This window comes from Apodemus sylvaticus, chromosome 19, assembly GCF_947179515.1.
Source record: "Apodemus sylvaticus chromosome 19, mApoSyl1.1, whole genome shotgun sequence".
Taxonomy (NCBI): Eukaryota; Metazoa; Chordata; class Mammalia; order Rodentia; family Muridae; genus Apodemus; species Apodemus sylvaticus.
The window spans coordinates 12589949-12604673 of record NC_067490.1 but is presented as its reverse complement, the minus strand read 5'-3'; the positions used below and the strand labels follow the sequence as shown (position 1 = coordinate 12604673).

The following is a 14725-nucleotide window of genomic DNA, read 5'->3' as shown; positions in this document are numbered from 1 at the left end:
GCTGTTGGCACGCCCCGGTGACCTGTTCTGGTTGATTTCTCAATAGTTTGGGCCCTGCTGCGTGCGTGTTCCCTGGTGCGGTCAGCACCGAGGTTGGTGGGTGCAGAAAAGAGGAAGCAGGCATTTCTGTCCCAGGCATGAAGAAATAGCGGTGGAGGAATCACTCGGAATCCACCGGTCTGGGGCGCCTCTGTGTCTAGAAAGGGATCAGACCAGTTAGCAGCGGTCCGGGTCGGATTCAAGGACCCAGTGCTCTTCCCGTGGCGCGGCCCCTTTAAGAGGCGCGCCCAGCCCCCGTCAGCCGCTCCGCGGCCACCGCCCCCCGGGTCCTCCCCTTCCTGCAGCGCTGAGTGCGGGCCGGGGCGGGAGTGCGGCGAGAGCTGGCCGTGCTGAGCGGAGCGCCTGCCCGGGAGGCTGCGGGGCGGCACGGGCACGGGAGGCGAGGAGCCCACGGGGCTGTGGCCGTGGGCCCGCGGCGGGCCTGCCCTGCGGAGGACGGCTCCCGCCGCCGCGCGCGCCGCGGAGCCCCGCACACAATAGCGGCGTGCGCAACCCCGCGCCCTTCCCCCGCCCGCGCGCGCCCCCCACCCCCCGCCGCCGCCGCCGCCGCTGCCGCCGCCGAGCCTCCCGCCTCACCTGCGGCCCCGGGGGGCGGGCATTGTTCGCCGCCGCAGCCGCGGAGCCATGGGAGCCACCGGGCTCCCAGGGACGGGCCCGGTGAGAACGTCGCGCCGTCGTTGAGCCGGGCTCCGGGCTCCGGCGCGCAGCTCCGCGGCGCAGGTGAGCCGGCCGCGCCATGGTGGACTCAGTGGGCTTCGCCGAGGCGTGGAGGGCGCAGTTCCCGGACTCGGAGCCTCCGCGCATGGAGCTGCGCTCGGTGGGTGACATCGAGCAGGAGCTGGAGCGCTGCAAGGCCTCCATTAGGCGCTTGGAGCAGGAGGTGAACCAGGAGCGCTTCCGCATGATCTACCTGCAGACGCTGCTGGCCAAGGAGAAGAAAAGCTACGATCGGCAGCGCTGGGGTTTCCGCCGCGCAGCGCAGCCCCCGGACGGCGCCGCCGAGCCCCGAGCGTCCGGCCCGCGCCCGCCACCCGTGCCCGCCGACGGCGCAGACCCGGCGCCCGTCGTCGAGGAGTCCGAGGCGCGGCCGGACGGAGAGGGGTCACCGAGTAAGGGACGGCCGGCGTCCGCCCGCAGGCCAGCGGCTGCTGCGCCGGCGGATCGCGATGACCGAGGACCCCCCACAAGCGTGGCGGCTCTCAGATCCAACTTCGAGAAGATCCGCAAGGGACCTGCCCAGCCCGGCTCTGCCGACGCCGAGAAGCCCTTCTATGTGAACGTCGAGTTCCACCACGAGCGAGGCCTGGTGAAGGTCAACGACAAAGAGGTGTCCGATCGAATCAGTTCCCTGGGCAGCCAGGCCATGCAAATGGAGCGCAAGAAGTCCCAGCAGAGCGCCGGGCAGGGCTTGGGAGAAACACCCAGACCGTATTACCGTGGGCGCTGCTCGGAGAGCAGCTGCGGCCTCGACGGTGACTATGAGGATGCAGAGCTGAATCCCCGCTTCCTGAAGGACAACCTAATCAATGCCAACGGGGGCAGCAGGCCCCCTTGGCCGCCCCTGGAGTACCAACCGTACCAGAGCATCTACGTCGGTGGTATGATGGTGGAAGGGGAAGGCAAGAGTCCTCTCCTGCGAAGCCAGAGCACTTCAGAGCAGGAGAAGCGCCTCACCTGGCCCCGCAGGTCCTACTCGCCTCGGAGTTTTGAGGACAGCGGAGGTGGCTACACCCCGGACTGCAGCTCCAATGAGAACCTCACCTCCAGCGAGGAGGACTTTTCCTCTGGCCAGTCCAGCCGCGTGTCACCAAGTCCCACCACCTACCGCATGTTCCGGGACAAGAGCCGCTCACCCTCGCAGAATTCACAGCAGTCCTTTGACAGCAGCAGCCCCCCGACGCCACAGTGCCAGAAGCGGCACCGGCAGTGCCAGGTTGTGGTGTCTGAGGCTACCATCGTGGGTGTCCGCAAGACCGGGCAGATCTGGCCCAGTGATGGGGACAGCACCTTTCAGGGGGAAGCAGGTGAGTCCCTTGTGTGGCCTTACTTGGACCTGTTCAGGACTCTTGAAGTAGATTGGTGTGGGAGAAATGGCTACTTTTTGGTGTGATTTTCAAGTGCTCTTGTGTTTCTTTGGCCCTGCTTCTGAACTGACTCCACCCACTTCTTCCTGAAGACAAATGGATTGGGGAGGGGTGGGGGGGGTTGGAATAGAAGGGAACTGCTGGTGGTCATGCTCTCTTGGTTCTAGATTTAGAGCAGGTGGGTTTTGCAGAAGTATTGGGAGAGAGATGGCCACGTGCTCTCTCCATGTTGGACAACAAAGTCGGTCATTTCTGCCCCCTGGATTAGCTCCATTGAGTTGTGGGGACAGGGTGGGTGATCTGTGCTGGTTCTCTATGACCTGCCACTTGGTCGTTCTGGTCTTGGAGTGGTAATATGACCCATTGGGGGAACCCAAGACGTGCTAGGTTCCTCGAGGGCTTAGATGTGTCAGATTCACTTGTTAGCCAGTGAGAGAGCAGGTGAAGAAAGGAAGTAGAAGGTGAATTCTGACTCAGTGGGCCACTGAAAAGGAATAGGTTGAAGATTTTACCTGAGGTAATCCCACACCATCCTGATCTGTTCAGCTTCTATAGGTTTCAGCCATCCTTATTTACCAGTAGACTCCTTCATCAACCGCCACTGAGTCTAGTCTGGTCTGTCTGTCTTTTTCTCGTGGTGCTAGGGCTCAAACCCAGGGCCGTGCCAGTTCAAGGCTTGCTTACATCACAGAGTTATGTCTCTAGACCCTACCTTCTTTTCCAGTCCTCCAGTGTGCTCTTGCTGCCTCATGTTCTCCAAGGTGAGCACTCAACAGGTTCTTGCTTGCGGCTTCTAATCCATGGTCTGACCCTAGCACTAAGATAAACCATAACTTCTTTGCTGTACACAGACACCATTGGATGTGTGGGGTAATGGGACCAGGTTATGGCTTCCAGAGCCAGGCTGAATTTTCAGTCCCAGTAAGGTGGGAGGGGTTCTGGCAGACATAGGATTTGGGGGTGTACAGCTGTCAGGAATCTCTCAGAGTCCTTGCCTCTGTTGAGCTGATCTGGTCTTTTGCTTCACTGATTTTTTTCCCCCTCTCGCTGATGGAGTTGCAGGTGCTTCATTTGTCAGAATCCTCTTGATAAAAAGCAAGGTTATTTTTGGCTCTATTAAGCTGCCTTTCTGTGCCCAGCACCCTGTCCTGTTCCGCAGCCTCCCATTGCTGCTCTTCCGTCTGGGTTGATGCCGTGTGCGTAGCCGGACCTACCTGCCTGTATCCTGCTCCAGCTGCTTTCCTTGTCTGTAGAGGAGGAATGAGAAGCTATAGATGTCAGACATTTGCTTTGGAGGCAAATCAACCAGCAACCCTCAGGGCCGGAGGACTGCCCAGTGATTCCTGGGCACCAGCCATGTCCAGCCAGCTGTTTGGGAGGTGACCTCATTTGAGCCGGCTCTTGGTGCTATGGTGATTGGGGACATTATTCATAAAGAACCTGAAAGGCTTCCATGGAGACCTATGGTCTGATAGTCTCTTGCTGGTAGGGAGTTCTGAGTTTCCAGAAAGTGGAGCCCAGCCTTTCCTATTCCTACCGTAGAAATGGCCATGCCGCCCTCCAACCTAGTACTGTGAGTCTGAGGAGGTAAAAGCAGGGAGGAGAAGGAGGCGGATCCTGAGGGGAGTAGAGGTTAGTACCTCAGCAAATGGCGTAGAAGGTAATTTCCTAATCTAGAACTTTCTGGTTCTCTCTGACTATCCTGAAGCCCCACATTCTCTCTTTTATTTTTCTCTGAAATGTTCTTTTGTGCTTTTTTGAGACAGGGCTTCTCTGTCAAGCGTTGTCTAGCCTAAAACTTGTCACATGGACCAGTGCTGGTCTCCAGTTTGCAGTGAGCTACTGCTTCCCCAGTGCTAGGGTTACAGACATGCACCACCACACCTGTCTCCCTCAGACTTCTCTGTCTCTCTCTCCATCTCTCTGTCTCTGTCTCTCTCGCAGGGGTGAAGGGCAGGCAGACTCTTCCTGTGTGGCTTTGGCTTCCCTGGAACTAGCTTTGTAGACCAGGGAAGCCAAAGATCCCAATGATCCATCTGATTCCTTCCAAGTGCTGACATTAAAACCTTGTTCTAACATGGAAAGTGTCCTCAGACTTTTTTTTTTTCTTCCGAGACAGGGTTTCTCTGTGTAGCCCTGGCTGTCCTGGAACTCACTCTGTAGACCAGGCTGGCCTAGAACTCAGAAATCTGCCTGCCTCTGCCTTCCAAGTGCTGGGATTAAAGGCGTGCGCCACCACAGCTTAGTCTACAAGTCAAGCGCTGAGGCAGGGCTTAGCAGTGCTGTGAAACTCTGGGTTCAGTCTCCAACACCACAGTAGACCGTCAGATAACACACTGGAGTGCTCATAAGCAGAGATTTACATTATATCACTTTTTAAATGTGTTTTGGTGATTTGACTGCCTGGGTGTCTGTGTGAGGGTGTTGGAGCCCCTGGAACAGGAGCTACAGACAGTTGTGAGCCTCTGAGCCATGTGGGGTGCTGGGAATTGAACCCTGGTCCTCTGGAAGAGTGGCCAGTGTTCTTCACGGCTGAGCCATGGTATCCCGGGCCATTTTGTTATAGTTAAACTTTTCAGTGTACTCCGGGGTTTACAGCAAAAATGAATGGGAAGTGTAGAGCTTACCCATATATCCTGTGCCTCCAGTCCTCCTCCTCTGTTATCAGTGTCCGCCACTGAAAGGGTACCTTAGTGATGGCTCCTAAACCAACATAGACACATCACCAGCACCCACAGTGTGTACTTTATATTAGGGCTGGCTCTCTCTGTGCACTGTATATGTTTAGTTCTTTTGGACCTTAATGTGCCCAGCTGTTGTCGCCCAGAGAACATTGAAACTGTGCTGAACATTCTCTGTCTTGTATGGGAGGGGAAAGGGCAAAGGGAGAGGGATCCGTCTCTGTTGGGGTTACATACTGATGTTCATTAACCAGCTGTGGGCCTACTGGCTTAGCAGGAGCAACAAGGGAAACGTCTATGCACAGTGTATATATGTTTGTATATATGGGAGTGGAGGTCACCTCGGGGCCGGCACAGAGGCCTGGCTCTCGTAACTTTCGAGCCTCTGAGATGAGCTGTGAGGGTTGTCAAGGGAAGGATCTGGAAACATCACAGAAATGCTCTGTGTCGGGCACCACGACAAGGTGCTTCCTGTAAGATCCCTCCTGAGCGCTTCCATCAGCTGGTGGTGGGCTGTCCATCTACAGATAAGGATGCAACCAAGAAGTAGTAAAGATGAATCTCGGGGTGTGAATACAGAGCTCCAGGCTTGTGATAGGCCCCGCCTCTTCCCGAGGCCCCGCCTCTTCCTCGCGCTCTGTCTTTCCTCCTGGAAATCCTAACTGGGTATGTTTGGGTTCTGCGGTGTGTCCACGCCCTTAAGGATGAAAACAGATAGCCATGGGTCCTTTATGCAGAACCCTTCCCTCCTTCCTGTGAGGGCCACAGAGAAGTAGAAATGGCCTTTGCTATCTGGAAGCTTAGCCCTTACGAGAAGGGATGTCTGTGTAGAGGAAAGTGAGATCAGGGACACTCAACAGCTTTCTTGGTGTGTTAGCAGTAGTCCAGTTGCCAAAGATGTGAAGAACTATTTGTCTACAGGTGGCAACAAAAGATTGAGCGTCCCAAGTCCACCTTCCCTAACTGTGGAGTTTGTATGTGTTCCGGAGGGGTGTTTTTTAGACCGGATCTTACTATATAGCCTATGCTGGCTTTGAACTCCTGATCTATCTTATCCCTCTCAAGGGCTGGGATTAGAGATTTGTTTTTAAACAGAAAAAAATACACAGAATTTATCATTTAATTTAAGGGGAGCTGAGGAAGCTCCCCTAAAATTATACGTTTGAGGCTAACCTGAGTTCCATAAGTAGGTGCTTATCTCAAAAAATATTTTTTAATCTTTTTAAAAATCTTTTTATTTTTTTATTTCTTAAAGAAATAGAAATAGAAGGCATTTGTCAAAGGGAAAGCAATGCCAAAAATGGAGGCGGGCCAGTGAGCCAGGGGAAAAGCATGTGCCCAGAGCGGGAATCTTCCGTTTTGAGTCCCAGTCTTACTGTGTAGCCCTGGCTGGATACGTGCGGTAAAGGCCAGGCTGGCTTGCAGCTCGAGAGATCTGCCTGGTTTCTCCTCTCAGGTGCTAGAGTAAGGTGTGTACCACCAGGCAAAGGGTTTTAAGGTAATATATAACACAAAACATTTACTTTCTTAATGCATTCTGACCATTTTTAAGCATGCGTTTTTAACCATGTGGCACTGAGCCCATTTGTATTGTACACTGTCACTATCACAGAAATGCTGTCCCTGTTGACAGCATAGTGTGTGACAACCCCACTTTCCTTTCTGTTTCTATGAAGTTGAAGGTTCTAGGTGACTCTCATCGGTACGGTCACAGACTGTCTTTTCATGACTAGCTCATTGCTCTTAAGTGTAATGCCCTTGGTGTTTACCCACCTTATAGCAAAGATGCAAGCTGTCTGTCTGTCTGTCTGTCTATCATTTATTTATTTTTTCTATCTGATTTAAGGTCTTACCATAGTGCCCAGCCTGGCCCTAAACTCCTGATTCATTCATTCATTCATTCATTCATACATTCATTTATTCATTCTATCTGTCTGTCTGCAGGTCATTTATTTATCATATATATGTGTATGATATGTATATACATATCATGTATATATGTATGTATTTGATTTAAAGTCTTACCATGTTGCCCAGGCTGGCCCTGAACTCCTGAGCTCATGCAGTCATATTTCAATTCCATGGTGGAATTGGAATACTATTAATGTTCCCCACCATTCAAGACCTTTCCCTTCTTTAGATCTGGGGGATATGTAATTCAAGCCTCTACCAGCCTTGTGCCCCATAACCTGCTGTAGACGTGCCCCTTGGGGCTTTTGTTTTGTTCCTTCTGGGGTTCCAGCCCAGGGCTGTTCGTGCTGAGCCCTTGTTCTCCTGCCAAGCTGTTTCTAGCCTGACTCTCAGTGTGTTGTCCACTGTAAGGTAACTAACTGGTTCGAGTGAGCAACTGGAACATGAGTGTTCACACGGGCCTTTAGTTGGCTCGCTTGTGCCCTGCTTAGACCAGAGCCCATGCCTGCCTCCCGATTGAGTGCAGGCTTCTGCTGAGCCGAGGTGGGGGTGGGGGTGGGGAGGCAACACATAAGCAGTCTATGTAATATCGTATATGCACTCTCTGGCTCTGGTAGGCTAAGGTGTTTGGGGAGGAAATGAATTATTCTAAGACTTTTCATTAAAGGAGCACAGGAGGCTGTTGAGTTGAGGGGACAGGGGAAGCAAGCCCGCCTTGTGATTCTCTATTGATTAATCTGCTTTTGGCTTTAGGAGCAGTGTCTTCTCATTGGTTGAGAGTCCTGTGGCTTGGAAGGTGTGTGTGTGTGTGTGTGTGTAGTGTGTGTCTGTCTGTCTGTCTGTCTATATGTTTGTGTCTCTGTGTCTTTCTGTGTGTGTGTGTCTATATGTCTTTGTCTCTGTGTCTTTGTGTGTGTGTGTATGTGTGTGTGTCTGTGTCTGTGTCTTTGTGTGTGTGTGTGTGTGTGTCTGTGTGTCTGTGTCTGTGTCTTTGTGTGTGTGTCTGTGTCTGTGTGTCTGTGTCTTTGTCTTTGTCCATCTCTGGTGCTTCCTGCCTTCACCAGGACAAGGAGTCCACGTAACCAGGTATCTGGTGTTGGGAAACCCAGGCTGCAACTTCCTCCTGTGGGCTGAGAGGACCATGTCCAGTGTGAACTAATAGGTATCTGGGAAGTGTTCTCGGGTTGTTAAGTAGCAGGTCCAAGTTTTGGCTAAGATTGGTGTTTTTTTGTTTTTGTTTTGGTTTTTTTTTTTTTTTTTTTTTTTTTTTTTTGTATGTTGGCTTAGAGTGAATAGCGTGCTAATTATAAAGCTCCTGGGAGTTTTCATCCTGGCTGAAACACAGTGACTTCAAGGAGGTGTGTTTTCCTTTGAGAAATGTAGTAATTTTGGTTGGACTATGTTATTCCAACATGTTTATTGTTTTTAGTGTAAAATATACATGACAAAATGTACGATTTCAATCTTGGAAGAGAAGTCGGAAATCAAACCCAGGACACTGTGTGTGCTAGGTAATAAATCTGTCACGGAGCAGGTCCCTACTCTGTCCAGTGGCCTGTTGTACAAACATGCCCAGCGCTCAGATCTCACGTGGGGGTCTGGGACTAATCCCGGGCTTTGCTAATAAACACAGGCTCAAACCCTGAGCCATGCCTGCAGTCCTAGCTTTTCAGCTGTTTCATGTTCAACAGAAACTGTGTCCATTTAAATAGCTCTTTATTCTTCTCCTTACCTTCAGTTCCTGGCAGCCAGGGGTCCACCTTTCCTCCCTGGGGATTTGCTTATCCTGGGTCTCTTACGTAAATGGAATCCTATACTATTTGTCCAGTGACTAGTGTACTTAAGTATGCCTTTAAAATCCTCCTGCGGCAGTCTCACCTTTAACTCCCTAGCCTCCGGACCTTAGCAGGTGTGTTTCCTAAAGAAAACACACCTGCTGATGAGGGGAGGTTGCTCTTTCCTGGCTCTCCCTCCCACAGATCTGAAGTGGCCCAGTGTCTTAGTCGGCCATCACTAGTATGTAACAAAATACCCCAGACAGAGATAGATAAAACAACAAAACTATGTTTTCTCACACACTGCTGGAGGCTGACGGGAAGAAGGCACTAAGAGAAGTCTCTCTGAGGACTGTCTCCTTGGTGTCGCCAGCTTTTAAAATGCCTTTCTCACAGTATTTCCTGGCAACTCTGGATGTCCCAAATTGTCTTTCTTCAAAGATAGTTGGGATTAAAATCACTGAAATGACCTCATAGTTTTACTTTTTTTTTTTTAAGGTTATGGAGATTATAATTACATCATTTTCTCCCCTTCCCTTTCTGCCTCCAAACTCGTGGTCTCTTTTTCTTTTGTATGTGTGTGTGTCTGTGTGTGTGTGTGTATGTCTGTGTGTGTGTGTGTGTGTGTATTCCTAAATACATATAATCTGCACTTAGTGTGTATGTTACTTGTGTGTTTTTTTTCAAAGCTGACCATTTGGTATTGGATAATCAATTGGTTGGCTCTTCCTTGGGGAAGACTATTTCTCTTGCTCTCATTCCTTTCTTGCCTGTAGTTCTTTGTCTAGAGTTTTCTGACCTCCCTGACATCTCCACAGCTGTCCACATCACCATGTTTGTGGTTGTTGTCCCTGTTCAGAGTTTAAGCAGCCATGTTGGTGAGACGTTATTGGTGTAGCATTGATGTTGCTAGGAAACTGTCTCACAGCAACCCCCACAATCCTGTGGCTCTTAGAATCTCTCCACATTTTCTTCCGCACCTTTCCCCTAACTATAGACGTCGGAGCTGTGCTGCAGGTGTATCAGCTGGGACTGAGCTCCTCAACTTGGGATTTTGATTGCTTATGATTTTCTGTAATGGTAGCTATCTAGCTGTTCTAAAAAGAACTTTCCTTGATGAGGGGCAGGGACTAGATCCTGGAGAAAAACTGATTTACCAAGCCAGGACTTCATAGAGAATTTATGAGGTGCACGGATGGAGTCTACAGAGGAAAAAAATTGTCATGGCAAAGAGAAATGGTGCCCAGACTGGTTTCCAATAGCTAAGCTATAGGACGAAGTTGAATAAAAGTGTGCAGGCCTGTGGATAGCTCGGTTCATAGAGGGCTTGCCTACCATTCAGCGGGGTGGGGGGGTTGGGGCCGGGGGAGTGGAGGTGGTGGTGGTGGGGTGGAGTCGGGGTGTGGGGGCTGGCTTGGGTTCCATCTCTGGTATCACACAAGCAAGGCTTGCCTGTGATGTCAGGAAGTAGAGGTAGGAGGTGGGTGGATAAGCAATTCAAGGTCATCTTCCACCTTCTAGCAAGTTTGAGATAAGCCTGTCTGAAAAGGAAAAGAAAAAAGAAAGAAAGGAAGGAAGGAAGGAAAAAAGAAAAAGAAAAAAATGCTTTATGTAGTATTAGGGGGTGGGTGGCATGAGTCATGGCTGAGCCCAGGCACCAGGAAAGCCACAAACTTTCCACGAGCCACCACGTCCCTGTCACTTAGTGTTGACCAGACCAGTCAGTGCTGAGCTCCTGCCTACCCATCTAGAGTTTTCCTTCTCCTTCTTCTGACTTTTTGGTTTATTTATTTTATTTTATGTTATTTTATTTTTGAGACAGAATTTTACTGTGTAACCTAAGCTGGCCAGTGCTTTTCTACTTTCTGATTTATTTTCATTTTTTTTGGTTTTTTGGATTTTTGGTTTTTTTCGAGACAGGGTTTCTCTGTGTAGCCCTGGCTGTCCTGGAACTCACTCTGTAGACCAGGCTGGCCTCGAACTCAGAAATCCGCCTGCCTCTGCCTCCCAGAGTGCTGGGATTACAGGCGTGCGCCACCACCGCCCAGCTACTTTCTGATTTATTATTTCTGTTTCTCATTACAGTAGCTCTATCATAACCTTTCACACTTCTGAGGACCCAGTGAGCCTCACAGACCCTCCGTCTCTACCTCCCCAGCACTGGGCGAACAAGCAGATGTCACCAAGCTCACTCCCTTATGTGGGTGCTGGGGAATGAGCTGAAGTCCTAACGTTTGCACTGCAAGTCTTTAACGGACTGAGCATCTCCCCAGCCCCCTATCATTACCATTAGCTCGGCCGTTTCCATGCTTCCCTGTTTATCCCGATTCATACTTCCAAGGCAGCCAGTCTCCCGATTCAGTAAATAACTCAAGGGTATTTATTGGACATCAGGTACATACCTGGCTGTGTCCTCTGAGAAATTCTCATTCTCTTCTTCCTGAATTTGGTGAAAGACGTTTTACCTTCATGGACTTATTCTTTTTAAACCAACCAACGAAGAACAAACCCATTGTAATATCAAAGTGGTTTGTCTCCACCTATCTTTTAACCGTGTATTAGTCTTTGTTTCCTGTTAATCCTGAGTCTGACGGGCTTCCTTCTTTAAGGAGACAAGACAAGAACCTTCAGACAAAGGCAGAGCATGTCCTCTGTCTCTGTCCTGTAGGATTTGTCATACTCTGTCATACTTTGTCATAGTTTGTTCAGTAGAGAAGTTTCAGAGCCTAGGTTGGTCTTTCTGTGTCCTTGGGCTCTCCGAGCACGACAAAACTGAAATGAGATTCCATCTTCTTTTTTATGTTTGAATGTAAGAGTGTTTTGCCTTTATGTTGTGTACCGCTTACGTGCCTGGTGCCTGCAGAGGCCAGAAGTCTTCAGCTGCCCTATGACTGGAGTTGCAGATGATTGTGAGCTGTGTGTGCCAGGGATTGAACCTGAGTTCTCTGGAAGAACAGCAAGGACCCTTAACCCCTGAGCCATCTCTTCAGCTGTGAGGTGCCATCTTTAAGGTGTTGATTTGCTTAGGTCCTTCTGTGTTCTGGCCAAACCCACTTAATCCCATTTAATAAATAGTCGATTTTCTGAGGCCTAAGGATACAGGTTCTTTTAGGAATGAAACTGTAGCTTTGGAGACAGTCTGGCCAGTTATATTTCTTCTCTGCTGACCATTGCCCCCCCTCCCCACCCCCGCTCAACTACAGTGAACACTCTGGGTCCTGCTAACCTCGTGTCTTGGATTCTGACTCTTGCTGCTGTTACCTGAGGGTTTAGGGTCCTCAAGGGAAGAGCAGCTAGCCAGTGCACAAAGGTGCCTGCCTGTACTGGAGCTGGAAGACCCAGATGCTTTTTGCATAGTGAATATGATTTCTTTGGAGGCTGTTTCACGGGCCCTCGGAACAACATCCTTGTGAAGTGGCTGTAGCAAGATCATTATCGTAATTATATGCTGTACACTGGTTGTGTCTGAGGGTGAGTGAGACATACAGAGACGCCTAGAACATAGCCTGGCTAGGGTCCAGGCATTCGTGAAGGACCTAAGTGGCACTGTCAGTCAGCCACAGGACACAGGGTGACTCCTGCGGTGTAGAGTGTCTTGATCAGTTGTCTGTCCAGAGATAGGCTCCCCCCGTGCAAGTTTTTTTTAGTCTGGTAGGAAAATAGTGGTTGGTGTAAACCTGTTGCTACCATGGAAACCTCTGGTTGCAGCTTTGGGGAAGACTTGAAAAGAACAGCCACTTAGAGACTTCGTCATTTCTCTTCTCTTAGTTTACAGATCTCTAGGAAAGCATTTCTTCCCCCCTTCCCTTCCCCTCCCTTCCCTTCCCCTCCCTTCTCTTCCCCTCCCCCATCCACCCTCCTTTCTCTCTTTTTTTTCTAGTGTAGGGTATCAACCTCAGGGCCCCAGTATGCTAAGCAATTGCTCTTTTACTGAGGCCCCACCCAGCCCATTCTGATTCCCAGGTGCCGAATGGCATTGGGTAATAACTCTGAAACCCTTGTGGGTGAGGTTAGTGCTCTTTTAAAAGAGACCTACCTCAGAGAGCCCCATTATTACTCCTTCTGCCACATGAAGGCAAAGCAGGAAGCTGTTATCTGAAGCCTGAAGTAGATCCTTAGTAGACATGGTTTCCAGTGTTCAAAATGGCGAGAAGTAATTTTTAGTTATCTTCAAATGAGCCCTCTAGTAGCAGGTATCATTATGGGCACCTGACTGAACGATATATGGTTTTCAGTCCAGTAAGCTTTTCCTGCTCGGTAAATCCTAAATCTAAGCCAAATAGATCATTTGGGGAGCAGGCATCAAATATATCAGATAAGAGGACCAAGGCCCCTTACCAACATCAGCTGAACCCAGTACAGGATGAGCGTCCTAGGACAGTGTGGCCTTTGTCCTCTTAGATAGGGTCAGCCTTCTTGTGTTCCTGGACACTTGGCCTGGTGACTTTTGGGGCCTTACAAGCTAGGGTTTGGTTAAAAAGGCAGGACACCTCCTCCCTCCACCAGGGCCCACTTGTGCCGGTTTGTGGAGGGAGAGCTTAGAGCCACTTTAGAAAGATGATTATGAAGCTTTTAAAAGTCATTTATTAATATTTTATTGATTTAAATGTATGTAGGTATGTGTGTGTGGTGTGTATGCATGCATGAGTGTGTGTATCCATGTGTGTGGTGTGTGTGCATGCATGTATGCGTGTATGTGTGTGTGTATGTGGGAAGATGTGTGTGCATGTATGTGTGTATATATGTATGTATATGTGTGAATGCATGTTAGAAGACAGCTCGATACAGTCACCCTTTTTCACTGCCTTGTAGAAATAGGATCCAGGGATCAAACGTGGGTCAATTGTCATAATTAACTTCAGCTGTCAAACTTGATGCAAACCTAGAGTCTCCTGGGGCAAGAGAGATCCCACCACTGAAGAGTGGCCTCCATCAGATTGGCCTGTGGGCCTCCATCAGACTGGCCTGTGGTGGGATCTGAGGCATTTTCTTCATTGCTATTTGATATAAGAGGGGTCCAGCACACTGTGGGCATGGCCATCCCCAGGCTGGTGAGCCGGAGCTGCACAGGCCGGGGCAGCTCTCCTCCGGGGCTTCTGCTTCAGGCCCCTGCCTTGAGTCCCGTGGTCGATGATGGACTGTTACCTATAAGGTGAAGTGGACTTTGTTTTTGGTCATTGATGTGTTTATAAATGCTCTACATTGGTGTGGGGGAAGGAGGTGCCTCGGTGGGCCCATGCTGAGGCATCCCTTCCCCTGAGGGACCAGACACACGACGGACGGTATAGTGCAGAATAAAGTTTATTCAGGGCATGGGGACGGGAGTTAAGAGGGTAGTAGAGGCAGAGAGAGGGAGAGGGAGAGTAGAGGAGCAGAGGAGTAGAGGCTGGCCATGGGCACATGGGGCGGGGAATGAGGGGAGCGAGGAGAGAGGAACAAGAGACCGAGAGAAGCCGGGCTGTGGTGGGGCACACCTTTAATCCCAGCACTTGGGAGGCAGAGGCAGGCAGTTTTCTGAGTTCGAGGACAGCCAGGGCTACACAGAGAAACCCTGTGTCGAAAAACCAAAAAAAAAAAGAGGGGGTGAGCAGCCCCTTTTATTGTAAGTCAAGCACACCTGGCTGTTGCCAGGTACTTGTGGGAAAGAACATGCCTGGCTATTGCCAGGTAACTGGGGCGGAGCTTAGACAGAATGCTAACAGTCATGGTGTTCATCACAGGAATAGAAATCAGTCCAGAATGTGTCTGCACGCAAGCACCTCTGCCTGCTGAGCCATCATCTTCCACCCCAACCGTGAGGCTTTCAGAAAGGACGAAGGCAACACTGTAATGTCTGTAGAGTACCTTCTGTCAGCAACACGCAGGAGGCTTGGGGAGGTTAGCCTGCTGAAGCTTTGGCAGAGCCACGGCTGGTCTGGATGGATACCGCTGTAAATGGTAGCTGGCGTTCAGGGAAAGCCTGGATTTTCTGTGGTCCTTGTGGTGTTACAGAAGCCAGACAGATGTTCGTGTAGAAACTTGGGAGCACCTGGGCCAGCTGAGCCCCTGTGAGGAACGTAGCATCTTTGGCTTCTCGCGCCGTACAATTGCCACCACCCATGGTCCTCCAGCCCCTCCTGGCCTTCACTTCTTGGGATACTGAGGCAGTTGGACCTTCTGTGAATCTGAAGGCTTTGTTTCTTTGGTTTTTTTGTTTGTTTTGTTATTGTTTGTT

General features: G+C 50.3%; 1 protein-coding gene across 1 annotated transcript in view; it reads left to right on the top strand.

Moving 5' to 3' along the window:
• Nucleotides 1-467: 467 nt before the first annotated feature.
• Nucleotides 468-14725, top strand: part of Bcr (BCR activator of RhoGEF and GTPase) — a 129682-nt gene continuing 115424 nt past the window's right edge. The window contains exon 1 of the mRNA XM_052163220.1: nucleotides 468-2084. Coding sequence (XP_052019180.1) covers nucleotides 797-2084 — 1288 coding nt within the window. The 5' untranslated portion in view covers nucleotides 468-796. The remainder of the gene's footprint in view (nucleotides 2085-14725) is intronic.